Consider the following 21,969-nt stretch of genomic DNA (forward strand, 5'->3'; position numbering starts at 1 on the left):
ACAAATCACTCAAGATAATTTCTGCAGAACTGGGTGGCACCATGAGTTAGGACATTGTACTTCTACCCTTGTGGCCTCAGTTTGAATCTTATATAAAATGAATCTAACTGAGGTCCTATTGGGCATGAGCCACCTGCACAAAACTGGAGTAGGGAGTGCTGCTCCAAGTTCAAATTTAGTCACATCAGCAAGGAAGAATAAGGTTGAGTTTACTCGATCTAATCCATGTTATATTTGAGCTACGAATGCATGGTACGGATACTGGATGCCCGAAATGGAATGTTTTTTTCCATTTTCCAGCACTAACATCTCACAACTTCAGCTCGTACACAATTTTGAAAAAAATGTCATCTCATTTCAAATATGGGAAATACATATAACGTATTTAACTTCAAAATGATCAAAACCATACTGATGTGTCTCACAAAGCAAAACATTTTCTGATACAATGAACACATAATTTTATTTGTTCGTGCAAGAGTTTCAAGTCATAATTTAACATCTGTGTTGTTAAAGCTGGATAATTCACTTTTCCCAAAAATCAGCACTAATAATGGTTTATTACTTTTCAATATACAAAAGTCAAAAATAAAAACAAATTTGTAAAAAGAAATGCTTGCATACTTAAATTTACTCCAACTGGCAGCTAGCTCCCCATTGCCCAGTAATTCCATGAGACACCACTTAAAATATTGAATGTGGGACTTGTAATCCATTTATAAAAGAAAAATATGAGTCTAATCCACAGAGTGCAATAAAGATTTAAGAAAAAAGACAAGCTGGATTGAACAGCATCATTGGAAAAAATAATTTCAAATATTCACAAACATTTCAATTTACTATTTGACATAAAAGCACCAGTTTTATCAGAATGTAACACGTATTTTTTTTTTTTAAATACAGTACCAGGTGATTGCATACTGCAATAAATCCTAATTGTGTCACCATCTTTACTGGAACTATTCTCTAATGGCACTTCAAGGCACATGCTCGATAAACAGAAACTGGAATGTAATAATCAGGAATGTTACTGTGAAGTTACTATTAACTGCTTCTTGAGAATACGATTGGCTCGAATACGAAAGAAACTGAATTACACATCTCCTAGGGGCAATGGGGAATTCAAGGATGAGCAGAAATATAATTTATAGATCTTTTCCACGGAAATGAGTAAACTATTGATAGTAATGAAAGATAATGTGCATCAATTGCTTGATTTGTATTTTTTGGATTTATTTTAAATAAATAATATTGAATTCAGATATACCAAAACTCGAAGCTTTTCTTCATTCTTTATTATTTAAATAAAAACAAGTCACAACTAGTTCTACTTTGGGAATGTTGACAAAAATCATATAAATTAATAGAGGCTTGTTTTTTTCATGATCCGCAAAAATTCTTGTTCATTTATCTCACCATCACCATCACGGTCAGCTTCATCAATCATTTCCTGTTTATAAATGGAAAAAAAAATCTTTAAACATTATTTGAAGTGACATTTCTTGCTACAGGATCATGAAACTTTAAACCCATTTGAGAAATATATTTTTAACAGTATAGACACACATATTAGCACACAATCGAGAGTGGCTTTGCTTACAGTGAGTGTGAGGATATTTTGCTTTATGCAAGATAAAGGAAGATCTGGTTTATCGCATTATGTCTTATATTAAAAAGAAAATCGAAGAACACAGGAAGATGTTCCAAATTGTGTGTAAGTAGGTAGATGTGTAAGCAGTACTGGGAAGGGGTACTGCGGTATGGTAACAGCAGGATGGTGGTTTTGGGTGTGGGAACTCTGGAATGGCAATGGTGGGCACTAGGAGCATGGAGGTGTTTGATGGGAATGGGAATACTGGGAGGGAAGTCCCACACAGTGGCAGGGAATCGCAGGGACAGGGAGAATTGGGAATAGTATGTCAGATATCTGGGAGCAATATGAGGTGGATGGTAAAGTTTGGGAGCAGATGGGATTTGGAAGTATTGAGGAATGGGGTGGGGAACCATTGGTAGTGGGGTTGAGATATGTGGAAATAGGGGTTGGGGTGGTCATGCAATGTGAATGTACTGGGAAAGAGAATGAAAGGTTTGGAGATGATAGGTGAGGATGCTTTGAATTCTGGGAGGATTGCGAGGGGGAGCAGTTTTATGAGATGAGTTTGGGGTGGTGGTGGTGAAGGAGAGTGAACGCTTTAAACCTTCATGCATTTACTCCTCCTCAAAGATTTAGAAAGGTTGGTTCCTAGCACTGACCTGGGAATCTTAACTTAGTCATTTAAAGTGATTACTGTGCATTTAGCCCCATCAGCCCCCTTTGTAAGGAGGCTGCATTAAAAAAAAATTCATTGCAGGATGTAAGCTAGCACATATACCTTTTACTTTGTATACGTTAAGAATTCATGCTTTATTTTGTTCTGATGTTCCATTGAAAAAAACAAATGTCCATTTAAAATTACCACCATCTCTTCATTCTCCACGAGAAATGTATTTTATCACTAATCAGGACTACTCTTTCTTTAACTAATCTTTATACTTATTATCTATGTGCTTAGAATTTTTTTTTACTATTGCTCAATGTTCCCTGCTAGTTTTTCAACATACTCCCTCTTCCTAATATTTTTGAGTTTCCCTTCTACATCTGCTATATTTGTTTTGATTTTCTCTTTTATATATTAGTCTTACATTTGTCATAGGCCTCTTTTTCAGTTTCATTTAAATCTCTATGCTCATCCAAGGAGCTCCAGCTTTTTCTGTACCTTCTTTAATTCTTGTGGGAATATATCTAGTTTGTACCTTAATCATCTTCTGTTTGAACATTTCCAAATGTGGGTCTACTGTCTTAGCTGTCAATCTTTCTGATTTACCCGGACTAATTTATTTTTTTATCATGTTGAAATTGACTTTTATCCAGACAAATACATTTATCCTCATCTGTTCCCTCTCTTTTTCAATGTTTGCAACAAACTTAATTACACTTTGGCCACCATTTCCCAGATTTTTCCTACCCATACATTATTTAATAGGGTGAGATGAAGCAAGGTGGACCTGTTATGGCCTGTTTCGGCACTGTAAAATTCTATGTAATTATTTATTTGCCCCACTTAATTTTAATAGAATTAGATCTAATACTATGGGCTAGAACGTCCACTTTTTTTGCATGCTTAACGCCCACTTAACGTCCATTTTACCGCTGAAATAGCATATAACGCCCAGATATTGCCCATTTAGCCACAAAATGGAAACTGACGGGCATTTTTCGGAAACTTAGCGCTGAGCATTACTTTCCCTATGTGCTTAATGCCGGGAAAAAATAATACCGCTCACCCATTATGGGCGGAATCATCAGAATGGGCAAAATCAACGCCCATAATATCGCCCAGCGTTAATTTCCGCACTGATTTGACGCCAAGATTCAATAATACCGCCCGCCCATTTTTTTTTGTCATAAAGAGCATATTTACCGAAACTAGCGGCCACGAGATCATCCAGTCACTTTCACCACCTCGCAAACATCTCGGCCACAATATCGCTCGCCCAAAAAAACGCTGGGAAAAGGTGGAACTAACTGGAACTACTCATAGCATAATGGACTCCATGTTCTAAATCACATGTCGCATCATTTAAAAGGCTGCTCTGCTTCAACCTCGGGGGAGTTCGGATGTACTCTGGAGGTCTTTGGAGGTGATGTGAACATCTGAACAAACATCTTTATCATACTGTGAACGATTGGAATTTAATAGGTGTCTTCGTTGGGACATTCATTCTTTGTGACCAATCGGTGGAAAACAGATAGCTATTGGAATGGGGCCTGTCCTTTCTCACCCTCTCTTGATGATCAATTACATGCTGCAGACTCGAGATGGCAGAAGATACGCTCCACCGCATTATGTGCCTAATGTAAGACGTGCCAGATTGATAAGGAGGACCAGACGTTACACCCCCCGCAAGTACAGGGAGAAGCAGTCTTACCTCGACTTGCCTGACACCACCTGCTTTCGGAGACCGCGCTTCCACAAAGAGGTTTTCACTGAGGTATGCCAGCTCATAAGGGGAGATCTGCAGCCTGCCAGCATTATCAGTACTGCACTGTCCGTCGAAGTCAAAGTCACCGCGGCACTGCCGTTCTACGCCTCGGGTTCTTTTCAGGCCACGCTGGCGACATTAGCAGACTTTCTCAGCATGCCACACATCGCTGCATTAGACAGGTCACTGAAGCCCTGTACACACGAAGGAGGGACTTGATCAGCTTCCCTATGACCAGGGAGGCACAGAGTGAGAGGGCTCTAGGATTCTTCAGAATTGCAAACTTCCCCAAGGTGCAGGGAGCAATAGACTGTACGCACATTGCAATGTGGGCACCTTTTCAGGATGCTGAGATTTTCAGGAACCGCAAGGGATTCCACTCCCTGAATGTCCAACTGGTTGTTGACCAGCATCAAATTATACTGGCAGTGAATGCTCAATTTCCGGGCAGCATCCATGATGCTCACATCCTGCGTGAGAGCACTGTATCTGACTTGTTTAACAATCAGCCACAAGATCAATGCTGGATGTTTGGTGACAAAGGATGTGGCCTCGTCAACTGGCTGATGACCCCCGCTGCATGATACCCACACCGAAGCCGAGAGGCGATACAACGAGAGCTACAGAGCAACTCGCAATATTGTGGGGAAAAACCATTGGAGTGCTGAAGCAGCACTTTAGATGCCTGGACCACTCAGGAGGCGAGCTCCAATACCACTCTGAGCAGGTAGCTCAATTCGTGGTGGTGTGTTCCATGCTGCACAACTTGGCTATCAGGAGGGGACAAAAATTGCCTGATGAGTCTGACAGTCCACCTCACCTGAGAAAGGAAGAGGACGATGAGGAGGCAGATGCTGACATCAGCCCAGACAATCAGGCTGACGCTGAAGCCATGCCCCCGCCCCCTGTAGACCCCTGTAAAGGGCCCATGGTGGCATGATAGCTGCAAGAGCTTACACCAGGAGCTCATCAATGATCACTTTGCCTGAAAGAACGTTGGTGTTATTTACAAGGCTGATACAGTGCTGGGTGTGCAGGTGATATATCAACGGTGGGCATCATCTTGGTGACAGTTAAAGTTTAAGTTGATTGAAGTTAAAGTGTCATTATACCCTTTGATGTTAAGGAATCACCAGCGTGTAACGGTGCAACTATCTGAATCAATGAGCAACAAGATTTTGTTCAATAAAAAACATTTAAACTGAACACTTGTCTGAAATAATCAGTGTTTCTGTAAACCACCCCCCCCGCCCCCCACCCAACCCCACTTCTCCTCCCTACCTCTACCCCTTTCCCTCCTGACTCCAAGCCGCCTGGCTGAGGAGCTCCTCAGGCGATGCTTCATTTGGGGGGGGGGGGGGGGGCGGGGGATGACAGCCGAACCGCTGCTTAGACGGATACAGGCGAGGACGGTCCAGAGATGGGAACGTGCTCCAAGCCAGAAGAAAGATGTTGCTGCTGGCTCTCATTTGTGGTTGGCAATGGGGGTGCGGCAACTTGGGGTGCAGTGCCGTGCTCCGGCAACACTGGGAGCCCTCTGCCACCAGTGTTCCTGGCTACCAGCTCCAGGGCCTCCACCATCCCTTCCATATTATATCTTATTTGTTGGACAAAAACTCGGCGCCATCTATGTTCTTGGTGATTAGTAGGCTTTTTGCTGCTGGTGAATCTCCCTCGTGCCTCCCACAACAGCCAAACAAGCACACACCACAGCCATACACGCCTTCAGTCCCTCTTAGCTCCATCTCTCTCTGTCTCCTCTTCTGCGCATGTCATGATGACCCGTGACCTCCTGAATCGCGGGAATCAAGCGTTGCCATGCCACTGCTAAGGACGGCGACACTTTACGGCAGAAGGTCAAAAGAATTTAACGCTAACGCCCATTTCAGGTCGCTTGTGATAACGCCCATTTTCAAAAATGGAGACTTTGAGAATAGGTGAGAAGCCGGCAATCTGAAAACCCTTTACCATCGCCCACGCCAGAAATAAAGCCCATTTTTGGGCGATAAGCACAAAAGTGGAAAATCTAGCCCCATCTCTTTTGTTATTAGATTAAAACGTGCTGATCTAGAAAGCAGTCCTGGAGACTGAAAGGTAAAATTTGTGAGGTTTGTAATACTGCCGCGGCTTCATTCACAGGCATTGAATATTGAAAAATTAGTCATCATTGGCCTTGCAAAGTTTACCTTATTGTAGAAATGCATCCTATTTTTTTCTACATGTATTACTTTTACCCTAATCTATCTTTGGATAATTATTAATCCATTATTTAAGCTTTTATTTCTGCCTTTTTCTCTAATTTATCCATATATTTCTTCCTCCATCTTCTTTACCTGTTCAGCAGTGTATAATAAACACCCAATATAGAGTAACTATTTCCTTCTTATTCCTTAATGCTAACCAAATAAATTCAGTTCTTTTCACCATTACCCATGATCCTTACATTCTGGTGCTGTAATGGAATTTTTGATTAATATTGTTATCCTATTTTTCCCTACTCTATCCCTCCTGTATATTTCAAGTCCTGCCCTATTCTAATTCACAGCTCTTAATGCCATTACGCTATATCCCACATCCATAACAATTTGTGCCTTTAGCTCATCAATTTTATTTTTAAAACCTTTAACACATAGGACTTAAACCTGACTCTATCCATTTGGCAATCATACTCTTTAATCCCTCCTCTTTATAAACTGTCCTTTATTACTTTCCACATTTTCTCTTTTAGCTTTTCACTATAGTTCTGCTCCCTCATCTTGTGTTCTCCCTCCCCAATGCCATTAGTTTTAAAATCCTCTCCATAGTGGTAGGGTTGTGCGTTCCAGGGATGTGCCATATTTCCTACATTATAACAGTGACTATACTTCAAAGTACTTAATTCGCTATGAAGCACTTAGGGATGTCCTGAGGTCATGAAAGGAGCTATATAAATGCAACTTTTTTTCCTCTTTCTTTCCAAGCACTAGCTACTTTCCCCAATGAGGACATGGGTTGTAGCTAGGATTTTTCAACACTAAGCTGATTGTCCAGGAGTCTTCCGGTATAGGCCAGGAAACTACCAGACACAGCTGCTAGCAGCCCTGGAGAATTTTGCACTTTAAATTGGTTCCCCCCACTCTGTAGCACCACCAGCTGCTGCTGCATCATCAACTATGTGAGGTTTCCTTTAATCGTATGCTTGGTGATGATCTCCTGATTCTCGGAGCTTTACACAAAACAGCTACTGTCGCGAAATAACAAGCAATGATACTCAACTAAAGGGGACACAATCTGTAAAATATAAATACAGTAACATTTACAAACGTCACGTGATCAGTTGTAACCCTGTTCAGGTGATACATATCTGCACATGTCACTCCTGTCCCAAAACCAGTCCCAATGTCCAGGAATTTGAACTCTTCCTTCTTTCACCATTTCTCCATGCAAACATTTAGTCCTTGTTGTTATGTATGTAAACCTGTAAATATCATGTCGAACCACTAGAGGGCTTAGCCCCTGGAGTCCCAAGGGAGCACCTGTATTATAAGGAGGCCTCACAGGCTGGAGAGGCACTCTGAGATCTGTAATAAAGGACTATGGTCACACCTTACTTTGAGCTTGCAGTATCTAGTCTGACTCTTTATTCAAGACATAACAACTGGCGACGAGATACAGATGACGAACCCCACCGTAACAATGCAGAGAAATGTGGGCATCCTGGAGAAATTTTCGGAGGGAGATGATTGGGAAACCTTCGTGGAGCAACTTGACCAATACTTTGTGGCCAACAAGCTGGAAGGAGAAGCGAACGCTGCCAAACGAAGGGCGATCTTCCTCATCGTTTGCGGGGCACCAACGTATGGCCTCATGAAAAACTTGCTCACTCCAGCGAAACCCACAGACAAGTCGTACGATGAGTTGTGCACACTGGTCCGGGAGCATCTAAACCCGAAGGAAAGCGTTCTGATGGCGAGGTATCGGTTCTACACATACAAGAGATCTGAAGGCCAGGAAGTGGCAAGCTATGTCGCCGAGCTAAGGCGCCTTGCAGGACATTGCGAATTTGAAGGACACTTGGAGCACATGCTCAGGGACTTCTTTGTACTTGGCATTGGCCATGAAGTAATACTTCGCAAACTTTTGACTGTAGAGACCCCAACCTTGAGTAAAGCCATAGCGATAGTCCAAGCGTTATTGCCACCAGTGACAATACCAAACAAATTTCTCAGCACACTAGTGCTGCTGCAAGTACTATGAACGAAGTAACGTTGTTTTTGAATCGAAATGTACAGGGCAGGACTTACACACCTGCAGCTGCACGTCCACAGATAACTCAGAGTCCACCATCAAGGGTGGTGAATACAAGGCCATTAACACCTTGTTGGCGCTGCGGGGGTGATCATCGTTTCCATTTATGCCACTTCAAAGGATACATTTGCAAGGGCTGTGGAACAATGGGACACCTCCAATGCATGTGCAGGCGACCTGCAAACCCTGCTAATCCTGCAAACCACCATGTTGCAGAGGAGGACAGATCCACAGTGGATCACGATGAACCAGAGCCTCAGACTGAGAACGCAGAGGTATATGGGTTGCACACATTTACCACCAAGTATCCCCCGATAATGCTGAAGGTTGAATTAAATGGACTCCCGGTGTCCATGGAGCTGGACATGGGCGCAAGCCAGTCCATAATGAGCAAAAAGACTTTCGATAAATTGTGGTGCAGCAATGTTTCAAGGCCAGTCCGGACTCCCATTCGTACTAAACTTAGAACGTACACAAAGGAACTGATTCCCGTAATTGGCAGTGCTACCGTAAATGTCTCCTACAATGGAGCGGTGCACGAGTTACCACTCTGGGTGGTATCGGGCGATGGCCCCACACTGTTCAGCAGAAGCTGGCTGGGAAAGATACGCAGGAACTGGGACGACGTCCGAGTGCTTTCGTCCGTCGACGACATCTCATGTGCCCAGGTCCTAAGCAAGTTCCCCTCGCTGTTCGAACCAGGCATTGGAAAGTTCCAAGGAGCAAAAGTGCAGATCCATTTGATTCCGGGAGTGCGACCCATTCATCACAAGACAAGAGCGGTACCTTACATGATGAGAGAAAGGGTGGAGATTGAGCTGGACAGGCTGCAACAAGAGGGCATCATTTCGCCGATCCAATTCAATGAGTGCGTCAGTCCGGTTGTTCAAGTCCTCAAGGGAGACAGCACCATAAGAATCTGTGGTGATTACAAAGTAACTATCAATCGTTTCTCACTGCAGGATCAATACCCACTACCGAAGGCAGACGACCTATTTGCGACGCTGGCGGGAGGTAAAATGTTCACAAAGCTGGACTTGACCTTGGCCTACATGACGCAGGAGCTAGAGGAATCATCGAAAGACCTCACCTGCATCAACACGCACGAAAGTCTCTTCATTTAGAACAGATGCACGTTTTGGATTCGATCGGCCGCGGCGATATTCCAGAGGAACATGGAAAGCTTGCTGATGTCGGTCCCGCACACCGTGGTCTTTCAAGATGACATCTTGGTTACAGGTCGGGACACCGTCAAGCATCTGCAGAACCTGGTGGAGGTTCTTAGTCGGCTCAATAGTGTGGGGCTCAGGCTAAAATGCTCGGTGCATTTTCCTGGCGCCTGAACTGGAGTTCCTGGGGAGAAGAATCGCGGCGGACGGCATCAGGTCCACCAATTCGAAGATGGAAGCAATCAAAAACGCACCGAGACCACAGAACGTGATGGAGCTGCGGTCGTTTCTAGGACTCCTGAACTATTTCGGTAACTTCTTACCGGGTCTTAGCACATTGTTAGACCCCTGCACTCTTTACTGCGCAAAAGAGATGAATGGGTATGGGGTAAAAGCCAAGAAAACGCCTTCCGAAAGCTAGGAAGTTGTTATGTTCAACAAATTGCTTGTGTTGTACAATCCATGTAAACATTTGGTACTAGCATCGTCGTACGGGGTCAGGTGTATATTGCAACAAGCAAATGAATTTGGGAAATTGCAACCGGTTGCTTATGCATCCAGAAGTCTAAGGCTGAGAGGGCCTACTGTATGATCGAAAAAGAAGAGTTAGTGTGTATTTACGGGGTAAAGAAAATGCATCAATATCTGTTCGGGCTCAAATTTGAATTAAGCCGCTTATATCCCTCTTTTCTGAAAGTAAGGGGATAAATACGAATGCATCGGCCCGCCTCCAGAGATGGGCACTCACGTTGTCCGCATACAACCACAGCATCTGCCACAGGCCAGGCACAGAAAATTGTGCCAATGCTCTCAGTAGGCTGCCATTGCCCACCACCAGGGTGGAGATGGCATAGCCCACAGATTTAGTCATGATAATGGAAGCATTCGAGAGTGAGCAATCACCTGTTACCGCCTGACAGATTAGAACCTGGATGAGCCAGGACCCCTTACTGTCCTTCGTAAAAAAAACTGTGTGCACCACAGGAGTTGGTCTAGTGTCCTGTTAGAGATGCAGGAAGAAATAAAGCCAGCGGCACAAATACAGGCAGACTGCCTCCTATGGGGTAATTGGGTAGTTGTGCCAAAAAAGGGCAGGGACACCTTCATTAGTGATCTCCACAGCACCCACCCAGGCATCGTAATGATGAAAGCAATAGCCAGATCCCACGTGTGGTGGCACAGTATCGCTGTAGACTTAGAGTACTGCGTGCACAAATGTAATACATGTTCCCAGTTAAGCAATACACCCAGGAAGGCGCCACTAAGTTTACGGTCCTGGCCCTCCAAACCATGTTCTAGGGTCCATGTTGACTATGCAGGCCCATTCTTGGGGAAAAATATTTTTAGTGGCTGTAGATGCGTACTCTAAATGGATTGAATGTGTGATAATGTCGGCAAGCACGTCCGCTGCCACCATTGAAAGCCTATGGGCCATGTTTGCCACACATGGCCTGCCTGATGTCCTTGTAAGTGACAATGGGCCGTGCTTTACACGTGCCGAATTCAAGGAGTTCATGACCCGCAATGGGATCAAACATGTCACATCTGCCCCGTTTAAACCAGCATCCAACGGTCAGGCAGAACGAGCAGTTCAAGCAATCAAGCAGAGCTTGAAAAGGGTAACTGAAGGCTCATTGCAGACTCACTTATCCAGAGTCCTGCTTAGTCACCGCACAAGACCCCACTCGCTCACTGGAGTTCCTCCCACTGAACTGCTCATGAAAAGGGCACTTAAGACAAGGCTCTCGTTAGTCCACCCTGATCTACACGAACAGGTAGAGAGCAGGCGGCTTCAACAGAATACATAATATGATCGCGCAAAATTGAAATAAATGATCCTGTTATTTGTGTTGAACTATGGACAAGGTCCCAAGTGGCTTCTGGCACTGTTTTGGCCAAAGAGGGAAGTGGTCAAACTCACAAATGGACTCACCTGCAGGAAACACGTGGACCAAACCAAACTCAGATTTATGGACTATCCAGAGCCCACAATAGACTCTACCTTTTTCGACCCTCCAACACACACGCACAAGTGGCAACCGACCCAACAGTTGACCATGAAGCAGAACCCACCACCCGCAGCAGCCCAGCAAGACTCACCACCCCCAGCAGCCCAGCAAGGCCAGCTGCGCAGCAGGCCAACAAACAACTCACCAACACCAGCATTTGCAGATGATCAAACAGGGAAAGGAAGGCCCCAGATCGACTCACAGTGTAAATAGTTACACTATTGACTTTGGTCAGGGGGGGGTGGGGGCGAGAGTGTTGTTATGTATATAAACCTGTAAATACCATGTCTAACTATCAAAGGGCTTATCCCCTGGAGTCCCAAGGGATCCTACAATCCCTTGGGAGCACCTGTATATAAGGAGGCCTCACAGGCTGGAGAGGCACTCTGAGATCTGTAATAAAGGACTACGGTCACACCTTACTTTGAGCTTGCAGTATCTAGTCTGACTCTTTATTCAAGACATAACACTTGTCTTACTATTCCTATACTAATTAGTGCATGAAACGGAGAGTAATCCTAAGATTATTAGCCTTGAGGACCACAAATCTATTTCTTCTCAACTGGTTCCTTTATGAATGAGAATTTCTTGCCATTTTCTTCTCCTTCCAAAATAGTTTGCACCTACCCCATTACATCCCTTACACTGGAACCTGAAAAGCAACAAACCATGTGGACTCTTCACTGTAGTAGGAATATTACCCGTTTATGCTTCTTGCTATGGAATCCTCTATTAGTGATTTTGCATTTTATACCCAACCCCTTTAGCAATCACTTGCTTTGCAGTGCCACAGCATTACTCATAGTTGGCCTCCTTCGAGCTGTTGCAACTGCAATTATTGAAGACTGGATACCTGTCAGTTCAACATTTTCAGGAGATCTCTACATTGCCTCCAGATCCCATCCTGATGACAGTAACTCACTTTCCCTCAATAACTCACTTTCCCTCAATAACTCACTGTGACTAGTTCCTGGATTATATATTCCAGGAATCCTTCAGCCTTACATACGAGAAGTGCCCAGTAAACGCAAACCCCAGGGTGCAAGAAGAGAGGGACCTGCGGGTGCTTGTGCACAAATCTTTGAAGGTAGCAGGACAGATTAACAAAGCAGTTAATAAAACGTGGAGAGCTGGAAATTGCCCTTCGCCCCGATTGCGGGCAGTAACCTTCGGGGACGACCTGCGCCTGGCCCGGATGTCCCATCCCCAAAGCAGAATTGGGCCATGCGCCCTTCAAAGGAAGTAGAGTGCTGTCTCCGGCGCTCCGTTTCCATGGAGGAGGCCGACAAATAAAAATGGCGGCCCGGGGTGCTAAAGACCTCCCCTTTAAGGGGATGCCCTGGAGCGGATGTCCGCCTACTTCGCAACCCACGAAACTGAGGTATTCCGTAACCGCAAAGACTATCACTCACTTAATGTGCAGTTGGCGTGCGACCACACACGGCAAATCCTCACCGTCAATGCCCACTATCCTGGCAGCAGCCACAATGCATTCATCCTGCACCAGACCGGTGTGCCAGCTCTCTTCCAGCCACCACATCAAGCTCGGGGCTGGCTGCGCAGAAACAAGGGCTATCCGCTCTCCACCTGGCTCATGACTCCCCTCCACAACCCCAACACTCGTGCCCAGCACTCATAATAACAACAGGAACATCATTGAATAGACAATCGGAGTGCTCAAGCAACGGTTCCACTGCCTTGACCGCTCAGGAGGAGTCCTCCAATACTCGCACGCTGCGAGCTGGTGTTCCTTTTCGTCGTCGTCTGCTGCATGCTGCACAACTTGGCCATCATGAGGGCGCAGCCATTGCCACTAGACATAGCTTTACCACCTCAGGAGCAGGAGAAGGATGAGGATGAGGAACAGCAGCGACGGAAGAGGCAGGCACTCAATCAGCCTTCTGCAAGGGGGGTCCGCGACCGCTTCATCAGACTTCGGTTTCAATGAATTCCAAGCCACTTCCTGGTTGCTCTGCACATCCCGATCATTACATCAATTTCTCATTCCATATCACAGCCCCAAACCTGAGGCTGGTATGTAGGACCTGTTGAAGCATGTCCTCACTTTGACCACCTGACTGTGGTCGTTGAACTTTTTACAGTACTGTATCAAGCTGCGTTCCACGATACTACTGGCAGAGACCACCTGTGCCACTTCCCTTCACATTGCCCTGATAACCTGGGGCAATGGTCTTATACATTTGCTGGGAACAGTGTTTCTCTCCTTTGTTCCACTGCCGCACCAATGCCACTAATGCAACGTCAGTGAACCGACAAGCTCTCTCCCTTGGATTTGGATTGGGAGCAGCCATAGCCATGAGGTCTTTCAGTTGGTCTCGGGTCGACTTCAGTTGCAGGAATGCTGAAAATGAGCAGCTGCAGCTTGATAGAGCCTCCCTTTAAGAGCTGGAATGAATCAGTGTGAAGGATTGATGGATGATTGCTGAATGCAAGTCACCTAAAATTCAATAGCGCTCTGGTGATAACGCCCAATTGTGGTCATTAGCGTTTGATTTATCGTCCCCTTCCTTCCTGGGACGATAAAGCCCAATTTAGAACAAGTTCGAATCCTTTGTGCCTGGCGCTAAATTTTCAAAATTTTACTAAGTTAGTGCTCCAAACGGGGCACGACCGAATTTCTCTCCCCTCGGCTTTATAAACAGAGGCATAAGGGGCGAAATTCAGTACCTCCCTGTTTGGGGGCGGTACAAGCTGTAAGGCGGGACTTCGTGCACCAGGTGTGGGAGTTCTGCCCAGACAGCTAAATTGGGCCTACCGCTCCAGAAAGGAAGTGGAGCGCAATGTCGCGCGCTTCACTTTCTCACGGGGGCGGACTGGGAGCTAACCACAGGAATTTTCCAGCGCAATGCAGAGAGGCACGAAGTGCTGGTGGGATCACAGGGCCCTCCCTTCCATTAAAGGGGAGGGCATGCAATGGACTCTGCATTGGGGAGAAGGGGCCACCACTACACCACTTTGGAGCGGGGTGCCGTGGCAGCAGCCTGGCACAGAAACGGGCTGCAACATCGTGGCACAGACCCCGCGATTTCATGAGGGCAAGGCCGCAACCGATAAGTTGGGCATTTTAAGAAATGTCAGCGCTGCACCTCCCCTTTAATTTTCGCCCCGTGAACGGACTGAAGCCAGCTTCGTGACCCATGAGGCTGGCATGGACATCCTCCAGCGGCATCCTCACAGGGTTCTACCGAATTTTCGCTCTGGGACGAAAACGGGTGACCATGCACAGTTAGCGCCTCCTCTAACTCCCATGGAATTTAGTGGCATCGGTAGCGGCCCCATGCGAGAAGTCGTTTGCGCCCCCCCCCCGCCCCCGCAACACGAGGCGCTAATGGGAGGTGTAAACGACCCGTATTTCTCCCCCATAGAGTACAAAATCTAGTTTTATACAGCTGGAGTAATGTGTCCAATTCTGGGCACCAAACCTTAGGAAGGACGTGAAGGTTTTGGAGAGGGTACAGAAGAGATTTACCAGAATGGCTTCAGGGATGAGGGATTACAGTTACTTGGATAGACTGGAGAAGTTGCAGTTGTTCTCCTCAGTGACGGCTAAGTGGAGATTTATAGCAGTGTTTAAAATCATGAAAGGTTTCGATATAGTAAATAAATAGAAACTGTTTCCAATCGCTGAAGCGCCAAAACCAGAGGGCACAAGAACCACAGTTTACATAACGAAAAACTTTTTTTTTAAACGCACGAGTGGTTAGGATTTGAATGTACTGCGTGATAGGGTGGTGGATACAGATTCAATCATAACATTGAAAAGAGAATTTGATACTACAGGTGTGACGACCGAAGTCCAGAAACGTCAGGACCGAGGCCGTTGCGAATTCTGGGTATTTCCAGATTTCGGAACGTCTTTGCCTGGGCCGAGGTAGGTGGGGTCGGGCAGGGTCGGAGGGTGGGTGTGGGTCGGGCAGGATAGGGAGGGGATCGGGCAGCCGAGGTAAGGGGATGAGGTCGGGCTGCCGAGGGCCGGGGCGAGGTCGGGCCGCCGAGGGAAGGGGGCGAGGTCGGGCGGGCGCGAGGTCGAGCCGTGGCGAGGTCGAGATGCCGAGGGCCGGGCCACCGAGGTGAGGTCGGGAGGCCAAGGGCCGGGGCGAGGTCGGGCCGATGTCAGGCCGCCGATCATCAGAACGAGTTTGAACCAGGGCGATGTCGAGTGGCCGAGGTTAGGCCGTTGAGGTAAGAGGGCGAGGTCAGGCGGCTGAGGCAAGGGGGCAAGGTTCGGGGGCCGGGGCGAGGTCGGGTCGCCGAGGGCCGAGGTAAGGGGGCGAGGTCGGGCCACAGAGGGCCGGGGCTAAGGTCGGGTCGCAGAGGGCCGGGGCTAAGATCAGGCTTGCGCGAGGTCGAGCCGGGGCGACGTCGGGGTCCAACGGCCGGGGCAAGGTCAGGCCGCCGAGGGCCAGGGCAATGTCGGGCGGCGAGGTTGGGCTGAGGCAAGAGAGTGAGGTCGGGCCGCTGAGGCAAGGGGGCAAGGTCGGGGGGCCGAGGCGAGGCCGGGTCGCCAAGGGGCCGAGGTAAGGGGGCGAGGCCGAGCGGCCGAGGTAAGGGGGCGAGGCCGGGCGGCCGAGGTAAGGGGGCGAGGCCGGGCGGCCGAGGTAAGGGGGCGAGGCCGGGCCGCCGAGGTAAGGGGCCGAGGCCGGGCCGCCGAGGTAAGGGGGCGAGGCCGGGCCGCCGAGGTAAGGGGGCGAGGCCGGGCCGCCGAGGTAAGGGGGCGAGGCCGGGCCGCCGAGGGCTGGGGCGAGGTCGGGATGCCGAGGGCGGGCCGCTGAGGTAAGAGAGTGAGGTCGGGCCGCTGAGGTAAGGGGGCGAGGCCAGGCCGAGGTCGGGGCACCGAGAGGAGGTCAGGCCAAGACCGGGTGGGTGGTCGGGCGGCCGAGGCAGGGGGAGTCCGGATTTCGGAACATTTGAGAGTTTCCAGATGACCCCGCCATGGATCGGCCCAGTATTCAGATTCCGAAACTGTCCGAATTTCGGAACACCCGATTTCGGACTCCCAACCTGTATTTGACGGAGAAAAAAATTGCAGGGATGTGGGGATTGAACGGGAGAGTGGAATTAACTGGGTTACTGTTCGAAAGAGCTGAGGCAGACTCAATGGGCCAATTGGCTTCCTTCTGTACTGTACTATTCTATGAAGACAATTTTGAAAAAATGAACATAAAATGCAAGATTAAAGTGGAATCATGGCACAATATGCTGGTGCACTGTGCATGAAGTGACAGGATGTGGGTTACCAACCATAATTTCACAAATAGAGAACTTTAGCTTACTAGTAGTTAACTAAAACAAATAATGGATGAGGAGCAAGTGGCGGGGGCGTGGCAGTGATGGAGGATAACCAAAGAAAGTAAATGTCGCCACCTTATAGTGAATCGTGCAATTGCAGGAGCTGCAGCGGCTCAGGAGGTGCTCACGTGAAGGGGAAATTACAAAAGCAAAATACCGTGGAAGCTGGAAATCTAAAATAAAAACAGAAAATGCTGAAAATACTCAGCACATCAGGCAGGCAGGCAGTCAGGAGAGAGAAACAGAGGTGATATTTCAGGTCGATGACCTTTTGTCGCGACACCCTGGTCCACTCTCCCCTTCCCATGGCACCTTCCCATGCAAGCACAGGAGATGCAACAGCTGCTCTTTTATCTCCTCCCTTCCCAATGTCCAGGGCCCCAAATGAAAGAGTGATTTACTTGTATTTCTTGCAATTTAGTATACTGTATTCGCTGCTCATGATGCGGTCTCCTCTACATTAGGGAGAACAAACATAGATTTGGTGACCACTTGGGTGACCTCCGTAAACATGACCCCGAGCTTCCGGTTGCCTATCACTTTAATTCTCCACTCCACTCTCACTTTGACCTCGGCCTCTTACACTGTTCCAACAAAGCTCAGTGTAAACTAGAGGAATAGCACCTCATCTTTCAGTAAGGCACTTTACATCCTTCTGGACTCAATATCGAGTTCAACAATTTCAAACCATAATCCTTATCCCTATTTTTGCTCATGGCAGCTGTTGTTAATTCTGCCATTCCCATTTGGACGTGCATATTTGTACTGCCAAAATGGCTGCCATGCGCCACCCTTTGTCTATAATTCGTCCTTTTGGAGGATAAGCCACACCCTAAAGTTTCACTGGAAAGTGTAGCTGGAACCCCCCCATCCCAAGGTCTCACTGACTTTGCAAATTGTAACACGATCCACTTTGACTTTCTGAAGCGACACAGAACAGAGCTCCCCAGAGGACAGCAAGGGCCAGCCAAAGTGCCTTACCCCAGTCCAACTGCATACCTCCTCCAGCCAAAGTGCCTTACCCCAGTCCTACTGCATACCTCCTCCAGCCAAAGTGCCTTACCCCAGTCCAAGTGCATGCCTCCCCCAGCCAAAGTGCCTTACCCCAGTCCAAGTACATCCCTCCTCCAGCCGAAGTGCCTTACCCAAGTCCAACTGCATACCTCCTCCAGCCAAAGTGCCTTGCCCCAGTCCAAGTGCATGCCTCCCCCAGCCAAACATAGAAACATAGAAAATAGGTGCAGGAGCAGGCCATTCAGCCCTTCTAGCCTGCACCGCCATTCAATGAGTTCATGGCTGAACATGAAACTTCAGTACCCCATTCCTGCTTTCTCGCCATACCCCTTGATCCCCCGAGTAGTAAGGACTTCATCTAACTCCCTTTTGAATATATTTAGTGAATTGGCCTCAACTACTTTCTGTGGTAGAGAATTCCACAGGTTCACCACTCTCTGGGTGAAGAAGTTTCTCCTCATCTCGGTCCTAAATGGCTTACCCCTTATCCTTAGACTGTGACCCCTGGTTCTGGACTTCCCCAACATTGGGAACATTCTTCCTGCATCTAACCTGTCTAAACCCGTCAGAATTTTAAACGTTTCTATGAGGTCCCCTCTCATTCTTCTGAACTCCAGTGAATACAAGCCCAGTTGATCCAGTCTTTCTTGATAGGTCAGTCCCACCATCCCGGGAATCAGTCTGGTGAATCTTCGCTGCACTCCCTCAATAGCAAGAATGTCCTTCCTCAAGTTAGGAGACCAAAACTGTACACAATACTCCAGGTGTGGCCTCACCAAGGCCCTGTACAACTATATCAACACCTCCCTGCCCCTGTACTCAAATCCCCTCGCTATGAAGGCCAACATGCCATTTGCTTTCTTAACCGCTTGATGTACCTGCATGCCAACCTTCAATGCCTTACCCCAGTCCAAGTACATCCCTCCTCCAGCCGAAGTGCCTTACCCAAGTCCAACTGCATGGCCCCCCCAGCCAAAGTGCCATACCCAAGTGCGTGCCTCCCCAGTGCCTTGCCCCAGCACAAGTGCATCCTCTTCCCTCCCGCCCCCCCCACCATAGATGGGGCAGGCATTGTGTACGGATTGTCAACAGGTTTATTAGGTATGAAGTGAATCGTGATAGTGTCGTGACTTCTGGATATCATCCACTCCAACGATGTCCCTTGTAGGGGTTGTAAGAACGTGATCCGTCTTCCCTCAGTTCCTTCTCTCCCCTCCAATCCCCCCCGACCTGTGTCTCTCTCTCCTCCAGCCTCACTCTTCCCCCCAGCCTCTCTCTCACTCTCCCCCCAGCCTCTCTCTCACTCTCAGCCTTCCGCCGCTCTCGGCCCCAGGACTGCCGCTCTCGGCCCCACGCCGGCCGGGGGGGGGGGGGGTGGGGGGGATAGGGGAAGAGAGTTGGAGCCTCAGGTCCTGCTTCTCGGCATCACGTGGATGGAATGATTCAGATCGCGGGGGTGGGGGGCTTGACAGGGGGCGGGGCCAGCCGCATGTCTGTCCAAAAAAAAGTGCAGTACAGACATGGGGCGGGGGGACAGGGCTTGACAGACATGTAAAGTACAGTACAAATAGTTACACTGTTCCCATTTACACCACTTCTAGACTCATCTTTTGTTTCTTTACTTCTATTATCATTTCCTTTTGCCTTGCATCATCATCCCTTGTCATTTAATCACTCCTGCCTTCCACCTTATCACAGACCTTCCCTTGTGTTCTTTCCTCCCCTCCCCCTTTTCCCCGCCTACTTGCTTAAAATCTGTTACATCTCTAACTCTTTCCAGTTGTGACGAAAGGTCATCAATCTGAAACGTTAACTCTGTTTCTCTCTCTCCACAGATGCTGCCTGAGCTGCTGTGAATTTTCAGCATTTTCTGATTTTATTGAAGGGGAACATACCCCAGAGTACTCATTGCTGATCTTCTAGAATATAGTCACAGTGGTATACATAAAGAGAAAGTGATTGAAAAATAAAAATGAGCATGAGCAGAAAACAGCAAAAACAAGCAGTAAGAGAGAGAGAGTGAGATAAGGAGGGCAAAAGAGAAAGAGGAAAAGAACATGTGGAAAAAGGAGAGACAAAAAAAAGGAGGGAGGAAAGACACAGGGAGAGCAAGAACATCACAAAGGGAAAATTGCAAGCTGCGAGTGTCAGCTAAAGAGAGCAAGAGTGAAAGAAAGAGAGGCAAGACAAAGAAAGATAGGAAAGAAATGAGTGAGGTAAAGAGGGGAGGAAAGAAAATGGAGAGGAGTAAAATAGGAAAAATAGGTGAAAGAAAAAAGGCAGAGAAAAGAGTGGGGAAAGAGAAAGAGAGAGCGCGAGATAGAGAGGGGAGGAGAGAGAGAGAGAAAGAAATGAAACAGAAAAAGAAATCAAGTGCAAAGGAATGAAATTGAGGAGAGTGACTAAAGGAGAGATTGTGCACAATGAAGGGAACAGCAAATGGAGAGGCTGAGAAGAGAGAGGAAGAAAATAAAGAGAGAGAAAAGGAAAAAGCATGTAAAAAAAAAAAAATCTAAGAAAAAACTGCACAAAGAAGAAAAATGTCATACATATTTAGGTTCATGGATGTGCTATATTTCATTATTCACAAGTTATTAGGTCATTCCTCCAATCAAATATAATTGGTAGCCATCAGCCAGCATGTTGTGTGCAACAAATGAAAAAAATCTGAAATTATGTAAGTTTAAAAAAAACAAGAGCCTTGATAAAATACCGGCCTTGATACTCTTTTACATACCGCAACCAAGAAGTTAATACAAGTACAACTTTCCTAGTCAGAGAAAAACAAACCAAAAAAAAAAATCACCTGTAATTCTTCATCTGTTAGATTTTCACCTAATTCCTTAGCAACTCTCTTAAGGTTCTTGAATGATATCTTGCCTGTGCCATCATCATCAAACAACCGAAAGGCTTTCAAAATTTCTTCCTTGGAGTCTTTCTCACTCTGGGATAAAAGTGATGCAATGGAATAATTTTCAAGTCCTTGATTAACCTTTCATTACCAATAATATCACAAAAACAATTCTTGGTCTTAAGGGATCTCACCATTTTCTGAGTCATCATGGCTAGGAAGTCATTGAAATCAATGCTACCAGATCCTTCCTTATCAATGTCCGAAATCATCTTTCTTATTTCTTCTTTTTTAGGTTCAAACCCCAAAGCACGCATGGCAACCTAAAAAGAAAAGTGTTTCATTCAACTTTATATTATGGATGCAATTGACCAGTCTTGCTGGCCCAAATTAGTGAGATTTAGATAAAGGTGGAAAGAAGTGTAATTTTAAAAAGAGAACAGGATGAATATATGCACTACATGTCTCCAATCTCAACATGGAGTCAATTTGGTTGGTATCTATTATAAAATCAGCATGTTGCTGCATGAGTAATCCTATACATCTGCATCCTTTACAGCTTTGGATGCTGAACAAGAGGCATCCAAGGTAGTAAGTGTCAATCTTGGCTTAGTAACCAGTGTTGAGTTTCCCCAGTTTGGACACCTCTCTTTACCATCCAGGTTTGTCGAAAGAGAGCTTGCATTTATATAGCACCTTTCACGACCTCAGGATATCTCAAAGCGCTTTACAGCCAATGTTGTACGTTTGAAGTGTAGTCACTGTTATAATGTAGGGAAAGCTTGATCCATCTTCACAGTGAGGGAACAGCAATCAAAATAAGTAGGCGAGGAAGATTTTTAAGCTTCTGCTATTGAGAAAATGTAGTACTTTACATTGCAATTACCATCCTGTATATTATTCCTTTTTTTAAAGTAATGCAAGTAATCAGTCTAATTCTGTTTTGTGTTAAATTTACAGAATGCAGTGTTTAATTAGCTACATTTCCAGCATCCACCGAATGTCTGACCATGAGGGTGATCAAGCAAGAGTGAATATTTAGTTTTAATTATTTTATAAAGTTTCTAAAACTTTTAAAAAATTTTTATAATCAGATTTGTTTGATTTAAAAAGGTATTTAAATTCTATATATATAGAAATTATACCAAAATATACCATCTTACTCTTTAGCATATCAGTTTGGCTCAGGAAGGTTGTAGGTTCAAGACCAGGAATTGAGCATATAATTTCAACTGACACTGCAGCACAATTTTGTGAGGTTGTACCATCAAAATGCTGTCCCTTTGTTTATAGTGGATCGTAAAAA

General features: G+C 46.4%; 1 protein-coding gene across 2 annotated transcripts in view; it reads right to left on the minus strand.

Annotated features, from left to right (window-relative positions):
- Positions 1–1,212: 1,212 nt before the first annotated feature.
- The window catches only part of cetn4 (centrin 4), a 37,322-nt gene continuing 16,565 nt past the window's right edge, over positions 1,213–21,969 (minus strand). For both annotated transcript variants that reach the window (XM_070865283.1, XM_070865276.1), the window contains exons 3-5: positions 20,858–20,986; positions 20,619–20,756; positions 1,213–1,450 (exon numbers count right to left, since the gene is read on the minus strand). In XM_070865283.1, coding sequence (XP_070721384.1) covers positions 1,361–1,450; positions 20,619–20,756; positions 20,858–20,986 — 357 coding nt within the window. In that variant the 3' untranslated portion in view covers positions 1,213–1,360. The remainder of the gene's footprint in view (positions 1,451–20,618; positions 20,757–20,857; positions 20,987–21,969) is intronic.

This window comes from Pristiophorus japonicus, chromosome 2, assembly GCF_044704955.1.
Source record: "Pristiophorus japonicus isolate sPriJap1 chromosome 2, sPriJap1.hap1, whole genome shotgun sequence".
Lineage (NCBI taxonomy): Eukaryota > Metazoa > Chordata > Chondrichthyes > Pristiophoridae > Pristiophorus > Pristiophorus japonicus.